The sequence below is a fragment of the Mustela nigripes genome, chromosome 2 (assembly GCF_022355385.1).
Source record: "Mustela nigripes isolate SB6536 chromosome 2, MUSNIG.SB6536, whole genome shotgun sequence".
NCBI lineage: Eukaryota > Metazoa > Chordata > Mammalia > Carnivora > Mustelidae > Mustela > Mustela nigripes.
Genome location: NC_081558.1, coordinates 153617142 through 153629523, shown reverse-complemented (window position 1 = coordinate 153629523; position 12382 = coordinate 153617142). Strand labels below are relative to the sequence as shown.

The following is a 12382-nucleotide window of genomic DNA, read 5'->3' as shown; positions in this document are numbered from 1 at the left end:
GAAACCATCAACAAAGCTAAAAGAGAAACTACTGAGTGGGAGAAGATATTTGCAAATGACATATCCAGTAAAGGTTTAGAAAAAATATAAAAAACTTTCACAACTCAACACCAAAAAAAAAAAAAAAATGGACAGAAGACATGAACAGACATTTCTCCAAAGACATACAGATGGCCAGAAGACACAGGAAAAGATGATGATACCACTAATCATTAGGGAAATGCACGTTAAAACCATGGTGAAATATCACATCATACCAGTCAACCTGGCTAAAATCAAAAACACAAGAAAAAGTGTTAGCAAGGATGTATTTAAAAAAAAAGGGGGGGGGAACCTTATGCATTTATGATGGTAATACAAGCTGGTGCAACCACTGTAGAAGACTGTATGGAAGTTCCAAAAAAAAAAAAAAAAAGAAAAATAGAATTACCAAATGATCTAGTAATTTCACCATTGGGTATTTACCTAAAGAGTATGAACAGTAATTTGAAAAGATATATGCACCCCTGTGTTTACTGTGGCATTATTTAAAATAGCCAAATTATGGAAGCAGCCTGTTCCATCAGTAGATGAATGGATAAAGAAGATGTGGTATATATCCACTATGGAATATTACTCAGCCATTAAAAAAGAATGAAATCTTGGGGTGCCTGGGTGGCTTAGTGGGTTGGGCCTCTGCCTTTGGCTCGTGTCATGGTCTCAGGGTCCTGGGATCGAGTCCCGTGTTGGGCACTCTGCTCGGCGGAGAGCCTGCTTGCTCTTCTCTCTCTGTCTGCCTCTCTGCTTACTTATGATCTCTCTCTCTCTCTGTCAAATAAAGAAATAAGATCATTAAAAAGAAAGAATGAAATCTTGCCATTTGCAACAACATGGATGGATCCAGAGGGTATAGTGCTCAGTGAAGTAAGTCAGACAGAGAAAGACAAACACTATGATTTCACTCCTATGTTAAATTTAAAAACATCAAATCAACAAACAAAAATAGACAAATAAGAAAAAAGAATCTTAACACAAACAGATGGTTACCAGTGGGGAGACTGGTGGACAAATATATGAAATAGGTAAAGGGGACTAAGAGTTCACATAACGTGATGAGCACTGAAGAATGTATAGAGTTGTTGAATCACTGTATTATGCACCTGAAACTAATATAACACTATTTTAATTGTACTGGAATTTTAAAAAAAGAATAAAAATTTTTAAAATGATCTTTTGTAAGCCTCAAATGTTTACAATAAAAAAATATGGAAAGAGCCCAGATGTCCATCGATTGATGAATAAAGAAGATGTGGTATATGAAGATACAATGGATTATTACTCAGCCATCAAAAAGAATGAAATCTTGTCATTTGCAACAACATAGATGGAACAAGACAGTAGTATGCTAAGCAAAATCAATCCATCAGAAAAACAATTATCATTTGATCTCACTCTTGTGGAATTTAAGAAACAAAACAGGATCATAGGGGAAGGGAGGGGAAAATAAAGTAAGATGAAATCAGAAAGAGAGACAAACCATAAGAGACTCTTAACTCTAGGAAACAAACAGGGTTGGTGGAGGGGAGGTGGGTGGAGGGTGGGGGAACTGGATGATGGGCATTAGTAGGGCACTTGAAGTAAGGAGTCCTGGGTGTTGTAAGCAACTGATGAATCACTGAATAATACCGCTGAAACTAATAATACAGTATATGTTAATTAAATTGAATTTAAATTAAAAATTTTAAGTGAAAGAACAGCTTGGTTATTTTTTTACAAGGTTTCCATGTTATGTGGGGAATTCTGGACAGACTTAGAGAAGTATAACATTTCAGATCACCTAAAAGGGACAAAGGAATGATAGAATTCTAATGCATTGGAAGAAAACAAAGAAATATCTTTTTTTCCATTACATAAGTGTACTGTAATTTTTAAGACAGTACCTTCTAGTTATAAGCATTTAGTTTGTTTCATTGTGTTTTCCCATACCTAGCAGTGCTGCAAGCAATATATTTTATGCAAATCCTGGTCATGCTACTGACAGTAAATTCCTAGCAGTATGGTGCTGGAAATAGGGCATGTGCCTTTTACTTTTGCTAGGTGTTACGAAAAGATTGTCCTAATTCATACTCCCATCATAGGTATATGGTAGTGCTTATACCAACAATATTTAATTTCCGGATAAAATAATCAATGTTTTTGTGTCATCTTATAAAAGGGATCTTGTGTTTTCTGAATCTTAAGAAAATATGTAACTCCTTTTTATTTTTCTTAGATCCAAAGTGAGGTCAGCCTGCTTCAGGTCAACTCTAACTGAGGGAATTGAAGGAGGCAGGGAAATAGTGTGTTTAGTAGTTACTAGTTTATGACCCATCTCCTAGCTTCTCTGGGCTCTGAGGGAAAGTGGCCTTTGAAGAGGCACTTGAGCTTAAGGAATCCAGTGGAACTTGTCTGTGGGGAGGGTGGGGAAGTCCTTAGCCTCTTCTCTTTGTATGTTTACCCCATGAAGAAAGCCATCTGGACAGGGAGCACACACTGGGACCTTTTTGTTTCTCTTTTCAAATAAAAGAACCATATGTATTATATATACTCTTTACCCCAAATTAAGATAATATTTACAGACCGTGTTTGAGATATTTCATGATTGAAAAGACCTGTATATAGATATAAAATAACAGTGACTACCGAATTTTAAGTGCATGCTAAGTTCCAGATACTGTGCTAAGCATTTAAAAAGTACCTATATCAATTTCTTAAAATACCTAGAGGTCTATTCTTATTTTTCAGTTCTGGAAATAAGTGCTTAGAAATTTTATACAACTTACAGATTTGAACTGTGGTCTGTGTGGAAGTTGCTGTGTGATTTATCCTCTGTAAACTTGCTGACACTTGAATAGCACAGAAACCATAGTACTTCTTCCTGTCCTTTACTAGCTGTATGATCTGGGGCAAATTACTTAATCTCTCTGTGTCTCCATTTCCTTCTCCGAAAATGGGGATATTATTAATAGTCTCTTTTAGGCTTGTAGGGTGGTTTAAATGAATATATGCCAACTGCTTAGAACAGTGCCTGGCACAAAGTAAGGGCAAATGCTAAATGCTAAATCATCATCATCAACTTCAGGATTAGTGCCTTCTGAGGGAAATGGGATGCCTAACTACTAATTCTTGATAATAAATATCCTTCGAATGTGGAGCAAAGACCACCTTCTACAGCCATGAGCTCAGAAACTTATCATCAGTCAACAAGTATCTTCCAGGCTCAAAGAAAAGTAGGAGACAAGGTCTCTACCTTTAAGTCATTACAACCTAGTTAATAAACAAAACGGAACTCACGCGGAGTGCTTCAGTGCTGCAAGTGGGTTTGTACGAACTCAGGTGTGGCCGTGGTAGATGCGGGCTGGCCCAGTCGGAGGAGACTTCTGGAGGAGCTGGGACCGGAGTTGGGCTACGCAGAGAGGGTAGAACCGCAGTGCAGGCATTCCAGGGGAGGGCAGCTGTGGAGGAGAGGAATAGAGGAAGCCTGGTGGGGAGGAGCAGGACCACCCGGAACCTGAGAGTGGGAACAGGGGGAACCGCTCTCATGAGCCAGGAGCCTAGATCTGGCTCCTGGCGGAGGTGTACTTCTAAAACAGAGAGCAGGTCATTGTCATTTAATCTCATCAGCTTTAAGCAAGGGAATATGGGGCTTACAGAATTATCATTTCTATCACTACTTTCTTGAACATCTTTGGGAATGATCTTGTTTAGACTTTCAGAGTAAAATTTCTTGTCGCTTTGGCACAGTGCGGGCCGCCCAGCGGAAGCACATCCTTGCAGCCCATCAGATCATCCACAGCCACACGGAAGACATGGTCAATAAGGACTTTGTGGAGCAACAGCAGGATGAGGCGGCCTCAGACACAGACGAGTTACCCGAGGGAGAGACTCAAAAATAAGAACCACAGCTCAGGTGAGGTGGGTTTTTCATCTGAGAGGAGGCAGAGAGGAGGAGAGGCAGCAGCATTCAGGTCTCTGCTCTAGTCCAACAACCATGATGTGTTTAAGAAAGTGAAACACTCCCATTCAAATCGGCACATTTCATCTAGGTTACGGAATCTACTACTGAAATGCTTAGAGAATAGAGTTGACATTAAAGCAATTGGACTCTTGGGTCCAGGAAACAGGATCCTAGGTAATTTTTTATGGGTCCTTAAAGCAGATGATGGTAGTTCATCACAAATAAAGCTTAAAATGTGTGTTATAAAAAGCAGCTTGTTTTTAGGGAGTAGACGAGGACTCCTTGTCTCATCAGCCTGGTTGTAAGCATAGCACGAGGCACAGGCTGTCCAATTCTAGCCCAGAGGCCACCTGCAGGCCCCACCAGGAGCTGGTCTTAGGTTCAACTAAACATCCCTGCTCACAAGACTAACACAGACAAGGTTTGATATGAGTTTGGTATCTGTCTACACAGCAAGAGAGAAGTCGGGAACTGCAGCTTTGAGCAGGGTGGCTGGCAGGTGCTTCTCTATATGGAAGCTCTTGTCGTGTCCACACAGACACAGTTACTTTATCCCCTGGTTACAAAGCTCAGAGGCAAGGAAGAGAGATTTACATTGGGTTGGTGCAGACCTGCCCTGCTTTCCATGCCTTGGGGTCCAGGATGTCTCATAATGACTCCCCACGCCTCGTGTCTGGGTCCCCCTAATGGATCCACTCGGTTACAAAAGTCAGCACACTCAGGAAAACTCGAAGTTATGGTTTCTTGTTAGGTATTAATAGTTCATTTATAATTATTTCCAATAAAATGGTAGTTACTTGGTGGTTAAGTAGTGTAGCTTAGTAACATAGTTGATACAAACTACCTTATCAAATTACTAGAATAGAGCTAGGGAGTCAATTGAAAATAAAATTCTCATGAGAATTCCCATAAGAAGGGAAGTGAACCCTTTGCCTATACCTTCTGCCTCAGCCCTCCCTGGTCAAGCACATCAGTACTGTTTTGGCCTGAGAGTATGCTATCAGGAGAGGGAAGACACTAAACTAATAGAAGAAAATGGAATAAAAGTCCCACTCAATATAAAAGGAAGATAGAAAGGAGAGAAAAAGGAAACAAAACCAATAGAAAGCACTGAATAAAATGGTAGGTTTTTTATTGTGGATTCGTCATTAATTTATATTAAATGTAAATAGCTAAATGCCCAAAGTCAGAATTTGTCAGACTGAATAAAAATAAATGCTGTTTGTAAGAAGCATATGCAAAATCTAAATATACAGAATGCTTACAAGTTAAAGGATAAAAAAAGATACCATGAAAACAGCATCCACAGGAAAGCAGGAATAACAATATTAGTATTAGACAGAGAGGGCTTTAAAGCAGAAAACCCCACTAGACAAATGAGGGTCACTTCATAAAGATAAACGTTTTAATTCATTGGGAAGGTTTCAGTCACAAATAGGAATGTATCTAGTAACATGGCCTCAACCTTTGTAAAGCAAATGTAATAGCACTGCATAGAGAAACAAATCCGAAATAATGCTAGAAAATTTTAATCACTATCAGGAATTGGTGGAGCAACCAGAGGAAAAAAAAAGAAATGGAAGGTTTGAAATACATAATTAAGAAATTTGCCTAATGGACATTTATAGAATATTACACCTAACAACTCCAGAATGCATACTCTTTAAGAATACACACAACAAGCATGTACAAAAACTATTTATGGTCATAAAGCGAGTGTCAACCATTTCAAAGAGTTGAAATCCTGCAAAGTGTGTTCTTTGATAAAAATGCAATGAAATGGGAAATCAATGACAAGATAATTCTATGTTTAATTCTAATTCTAATATGTTGTAAAGTGTCATAGAACTAGAAAATACTTTGGACTGAAAAATGACAAAAATGCTAATGTGTATCAAACTTGTGGAATGCTGTTAATGTGGCACTTAGAAATTTGTAGTCTTAAAGGCATTTATTTGAAAAGATGAAAATAAGACTAAGCATTCTTTTCAAGAAATTATAAAAAGAACAGTGAATTAGGGCACCTGGGTGGCTCAGTAGGTTAAGCGTCTGCCTTCAGCTCAGGTCATGATCTCAGGGTCTTGGGATCGAGCCCTACATTGGGCTCTCTGCTCAGCCTGCTTCACCCTCTCTCTCTGCCTGCCTCTCTGCCTACTTGTGATCCCTCTCTCTCTGTCAAATAAATAAATAAATAAAAATCTTAAAAAAAAAGAAAAAAAAGAACAGTGAATTAGATGCAAAAAAGCAAAAGGAAAGAAATAATACAATAAAATAACAGCAGAATTTAATAAAACATAAAAATTAGAAAAAAACATTCATAAATTGGGGGACAGAATTTAATAAAACAAAAAATAGAAATGTCTTCTGATTTTAGTAGAATGTAGTAGGTAGCTGCAACATTTAGGGAAAATAATGGACACATTGTAAACATATTTTTAAAGACACTGGAGAGCTATGGAAATGGAAGGCACTAGATGAACAACAGCAGCAGAGAAGAAAGTCCTTCCTAAGGGATCTGCGATCACTGACCATTTTCTTGTCTTGGGGCAGTAGCCGAGTTTGGGTACAAGCTGGGACTCAGGCTTGCCAAAGGCAGAAGATCTTTATTTACTAGCAGAAACAGAAACCAACAAGGCTTTTAAAATCAGTGTGGTGGGATGTGATGGATTACAATCGAGAGGGGCCCCGAACATATGACCAGATTTCCCCACAGAATGTCAGCAGTAGGTTTTTTGTGGATAAACCTCTTACTAGTGAAAACATGTTTGAATCTATCATGAGTTTTTTAGCCAGCTGTTTCAGTGGTGATCTTCACTCAGTCTCATGGCTTTAACCATTGTTAATTTATTGTTCCATGATTTTTTTTTCATCAGAAATAGCTGTATATCCTGACTTGCCTACCTCACTGATACTTGTTAGCTTAGCACTGATAACCCTTCAGTGCGAGTTTTTGAGCTCAGATTAAGATGGAGATTTTTCGGGACGCCTGGGTGGCTCAGTGGGTTAAAGCCTCTGCCTTCGGCTCAGGTCATGATCCCAGGGTCCTGGGATCGAGTCCCGCATCAGGCTCTCTGCTCAGCAGGGAGCCTGCTTCCTCCTCTCTCTGCCGGCCTCTCTGCCTCCTTATGATTTGTCTCTCAAATAAATAAATAAATCTTTAAAAAAAGATGGAGATTTTTCTAAGTAAGAAAACTAACCTTATCCACTACTATGGAATACTGAGTGGCTTTGGAAATTAACTTTTGCTGTAGACTTGATAATATTTTTTAAATGAATCCAACCTAAAATTACAAGGCAAAACAGAGCTTATATGGCAGAATTTACACTACGGGAAAGTCACTTCAATGGCAACTAACATTGAATCACAAGCAATGGCAACCTGCTTTTTATACTTCCTTTGCCTGTCACAAGTTAAAACAAGAAGCAAGATTTTAATCCCCATACATATTTGCAGTGGATATGTTATCTGAGTTTACACCTTCAGGAGCATTTTGTGGACCTTGAAACAAGTGCAAAGGAAATTATCCTATTTCAAAGTCTCTTTAACTGTGTGAAGGAGGAATGTCCCACTTAACTTCAACTGGAAGTGATTAATATGTGTCGTAATGACATGCTAAGAGGGAAATATCAAGAGAAGAATCTAATGGAGTTCTGTAAATGCCCCCCAGACATAGATATGCGCAATTAAAAGCATATGCTCATGGTTGATATCGGTGTTGGCAGCACCTATCTGTGTGACAGACATTTTCAAAGCTGATGGGGATGGGTGTCGGGGGTCTCATTGTAAATGTTTATCTGCTATTGGGGATATGTAATCAATTTTGAAGCTCTGAACCTCAATTAAGCAAAATGTTATCCTCTAAATAAGACTTCTGGGGCGCCTGGGTGGCTCAGTGGGTTAAGCCTCTGCCTTCAGCTCAGGTCATGATCTCAGGGTCCTGGGATCAAGCCCGGAATTGGGCTCTCTGCTCAGCAGGGAGCCAGCTTTGCCCTCTCTCTCTGCCTGCCTCTCTGCCTACTTGGGATTTCTCTGTTAAATAAATAGATAAAATCTTAAAAAAAAAAAAAAGACTTCCATTTTTCTTATTAGTAGACCCATATTAAAAACAAACCTGTAGTCAAATATTATTACTGCCTTTGAATTTTATCAAAAATTTTGTGAAAATATCTTCTCCTGTTGAGGACCTATATAATATCCTTGATTTTATTTACTGGCCCACAAAGCCTAAAATATTTACTATCAGGCCCTTTGTAGAAAACATTTATCAATTCCTACTATGTAGCAGTTAAAACGATGAAGCAGAACTAAATACAACATGGATGAGTCTCACAAACATAGTATTGAAAGAAGCCAAATCCTAAAAAGAAATCTACAGTATGAGTTTAAATCTACACAAAACTATGGCATTTAAGAATGCATACTTAGGAGGTAAAGATACAAAGAACATCAAGGAAGTAAATACTGTAAAAAATAAAAATCAAAATAGTGATGACTTTTAGAGGATAGAGAGAGGGTTGTGATTGCAAAGGAGGAAGTGGGAACTTACAGGACTTCTTGACCTGGGCGATATTTACACCGATGAATATTTAACATGAATTCACTAAGCTGCACATCGGTTTTATGTTATTTTCTTATATATGTCACATTCCTTAATTAAAAGCTAGAAATATGTATGCATACATACAAATGTGGATGGACTCATGAGGCCTACAATACACACCAAATATTTCTGGAAAGATCAACAAGAAATTGGTTTAGTATTTGTTGGAAGACCTGAGGACTGGGGAGAATAGACATATTCTCCGCACATTTATATCCTTTTGTAGTTTGACTTCTTTACAGTGTCCACATATTAAGTTTTCAGTTATAATTCAGTTAATGTAAGGATGGTAAGTCCTGTGATTTGAAAACAGACCCTGTGAGTTAAGAAACATTTGGATCGTGGGGCTCATAAGTGGCAGAGCTGGGCCGTCTGGCGTTGTCTGGCTCCTCAACCAAGGGTCTGTGTAATTGCATCACAGTAGTTTTTTGGATGTATAGGTCTGATAATGATTGTTTCTTAAAAGATCGCATAATCAAACATTTGTGGGGTTTTTTTTCTGTTTCTTTACAGATTATCTCTTTTAAAAGAAGCTGTACAGATCATCATATGGAATTCCAGTAATCTATGCTTCTCCCAAGATGTGCAGCTCTTATGGACTTGTCAATGTGTAATTCATGAGGAAAGATCTTTCTTCTCCCTAAACTTCCAATAATTTAAAATTATTTTCAGTAATTACAATCAAATGAAGGAGTTTATTCTCTTTAGTGTTTCGCAGATGCTCTACTTCAAGAGAAAATTTTCTCATGTCTCATTTCAGCATTTTGTTAACTAGGAGGATATTCTGGCTTGCTGAATCAAACAAAAAGAAATGTTACTGAATATTTCTTAAGTAGTTTTGGCTTGATATTCATAATGCATTGACCTTATCTGCTAAGTTTGGAAGTATGCACACCCCATGACCTGGCATTTCATCTCCTAAATACATACTCAGCAAAAATACATGGATATGTGCACCAATGGGCATGACAAGAATGTTCACAGCAGCACTTTTCATGACAGCCCCTAAATTAGAAACCCAAACCTCCACTGACAGTGGAACAGAAAAATAAGCTGTGGTATTCAGTGGCCCATCAACTTACCATTGAGACTAGCAGAAGAATATTCATGCAACACCCACAGAGAGGATGCTTTGGGGGAGCAATCTGCCCATCCTGTGTATTGACTAACATGAGGATCCCTCCTCAGTTAAATATTGGTAAATAGGGAAAAAACCTAAAACATAAACAAATCTATGTGGGCCCCATATCCACATTACTCTGACAACAGAATCAAAACCTATCTTAGAAAATACCCTTCTCTAGGAAACCAGAAAAGCTTCAGAAGCTATCTACTTGGTGAGGAGGCAAAAAGACATGGGCTCCTGGGAAACTGCTGCCGAGAATAAGAAGAGCAGATGCCAGCAGATGCAAGAGAAGAAAGCTGGCTAAGATGAAAAAAATACAAAAAGATTTAAAAATCCGTGGAACACATTTGGATGCAGTTAAAAGAACAGAAGTACCAAAGCAGAGAATAAAAGAGGTGATGTTGCCAACAAACTTCCTGTCGTCCTATATGGTTTGGGAAGGATAAAGAGATGAGAATGACAAAGAGGTTACCTCTGGATCACCAATCCTAAAGCAATGGAATTCTTAAAGAAGGAATCAAAACAAATAAAGTTATAATAAAAGATTTTCTGAGCTGAAAAAATACTTGTGCATATAAATTTGAAAAGGTTTATTTTTACCTTGTATTAGGAAAACAGTGATCAGGGTAACTTTTTTTCACCGGAGAATCACTGATAGGAAGGTACTGCACAGGTAAAGAGTCAGCTGCATTTTGCTTTGGTCCTTTAAAAATCTAACCTGGGGGCGCCTGGGTGGCTCAGTCAGTTGACCCGCTGCCTTTGGCTCAGGTCCAGATCGCAGCACCTCCCGCCACCCTGCTCAGCAGGAAGCCTGCTTCTCCTGCTCCCTCTGCTTGTGCTCGCTCTATCTCAAATAAATGAGTAAAATCTTTTTAAAAAATAAAAAGAAATAAAAATAAAAATGCTAACTTGAATGGGGTAACAGTTACCTGTAAAATAGAAAATCAGGAATGCAAGACAAAATGAGAAGCAGCAATGAGGCATGGTGGGCTAGAAGATAGGGGCAGGGCAGAGGTGTTATCCAATAGCAGGCGACAGCAGACTTACTCTGTAAGGAGTCAGATAGTAAGTAATTTAGGTTTTGTGGGCCAAAGAGTTTCTGCTGCAATTACTCAATTCTGCCATCATAGGGTGAAAGCAGCAATGGATAACATGTGGAAGGAACATGGCTACATTACAATGAAACTTGACAAACTGGCAGCAGCCAGATTTGGCCCATGACCTGTGGTTTGCTCATCTCTGCTATATAAGCTGTGAACCAAAAATCAAATATCCACTTTGAAAAAGTGGTCAAAGTGGCTTTGAATAGTTAACTATAATAATGATAATGAGATAGAATATTTTCTAAAACAATCTTTATGTAGTCTTCTAAAACTAAGATTTGTATTTAGACGTAAAGGAAAATACAGGGTTTTAGAGAATTCTCATTAGCTAATTGAAGTTTACCAGGAAGGGAAACTTTCTTCTGTTACTAGCATCCTTCTACTTAAAATGACTTTACTTAAACTACCTGAACCTTAAAAACCTTTAAAACACCTTCAATGATGGGTAAAACTCATGTTTAAAGCCACATGATCATGGCAACCAAAGCCATGTGGTTGTTGGGACTAGACTAGTATAATTGGTAGCAATACACAATAGCAATGAACTGATTTGTAAGGTAGAAAACTTTGTCTCATGGATGTGTAATCATGTATCTTGAATCCTTGTGCCACTTAAAGGCACTTCCTCTTTTCAACATCCTTAAGAACAGGCAAAGTAGAATCCAAGGAAGAAGTGTGTAGTGTGAGTTAAGGGTCTCTCTGGGGTGAGAAACTCAACACAGAATTGTTAGAGATTCCAAATCCTTAAGTGCAGAACTCCCAGACCGCTTGAAGTCTGAGTATATGTTGACTGAAGGTAACTCTCATCCCTCTCCTCAATTCTCGACCATGGTACCCACTTGGGAGTAGAGTTGCACCTACTAAGATGACTTGGGGTACTTTCATGCAGCAGGCTCCACAGAGAGGCTTACAGACCCAGTGACCAGTAGAGTGGGGAACGCCAGGGGGCAAGCATGCACTTAGCAGTGGAGTAGCATGGACGTTAAGCACTATGCTCTGGAGCCAGGTGGTCTGGATCGAAATCCCAGTCCAATGACACTGTGTCCTCAAACAAGTTACTTAATCTCTTTGAGCTTTAGCTTCCTCATACCTAAAAGGATATAAGTATAGAATGTACGTCATGGGGTTGGTATGAGGATGTAATGAATTCATGTAAAAGGCTTAGGACAGTAGCTGGCATATGGTAAGCATTCAGGTAAGTACCACTTAGCTATCTTTATTATCACTATGGTATAGAAGCAAAGGCTATGGGTAGAGCAAAGTCACACCATCTACTGCTATGTAGAAAGTGGCTCAGTGAGTGTCAGAATCTAACCAATTAGATGAATTTCTCCATCTAACTTGGGGATGAGTAAAAGAAAGAGAGAGAGGGATGAGTGCTCGTGTTCTTTACAATCTTGAAGCGTTGACAGTAAGGGCTCACTCTCTACCAAACACCAGAGCAGCAGAAGGAAGACATAAGTATTGTGAAGACTTTCCCAGAAAACTAAAACATTGAAGGAGGGTTCTTTTATTGTAAGTGTCAAATGTTGAGGAAACATTTGGAATCAAAGGCTATATTAGTTCTTAACCAGGG

General features: G+C 38.7%; 1 protein-coding gene across 3 annotated transcripts in view; it reads left to right on the top strand.

The window, feature by feature from the left end:
• The window catches only part of CFAP91 (cilia and flagella associated protein 91), a 95808-nt gene extending 85562 nt beyond the window's left edge, over positions 1 to 10246 (top strand). For 2 of the 3 annotated variants that reach the window (XM_059388106.1, XM_059388108.1), the window contains 2 exons: positions 3763 to 3928; positions 9091 to 10246. In XM_059388106.1, coding sequence (XP_059244089.1) covers positions 3763 to 3914 — 152 coding nt within the window. In that variant the 3' untranslated portion in view covers positions 3915 to 3928; positions 9091 to 10246. Of the gene's footprint in view, positions 1 to 3762; positions 3934 to 9090 lie in introns of all 3 variants that reach the window. The other variant, XM_059388107.1, reaches the window with a different exon arrangement.
• The last annotated feature ends 2136 nt before the right edge of the window (positions 10247 to 12382 follow it).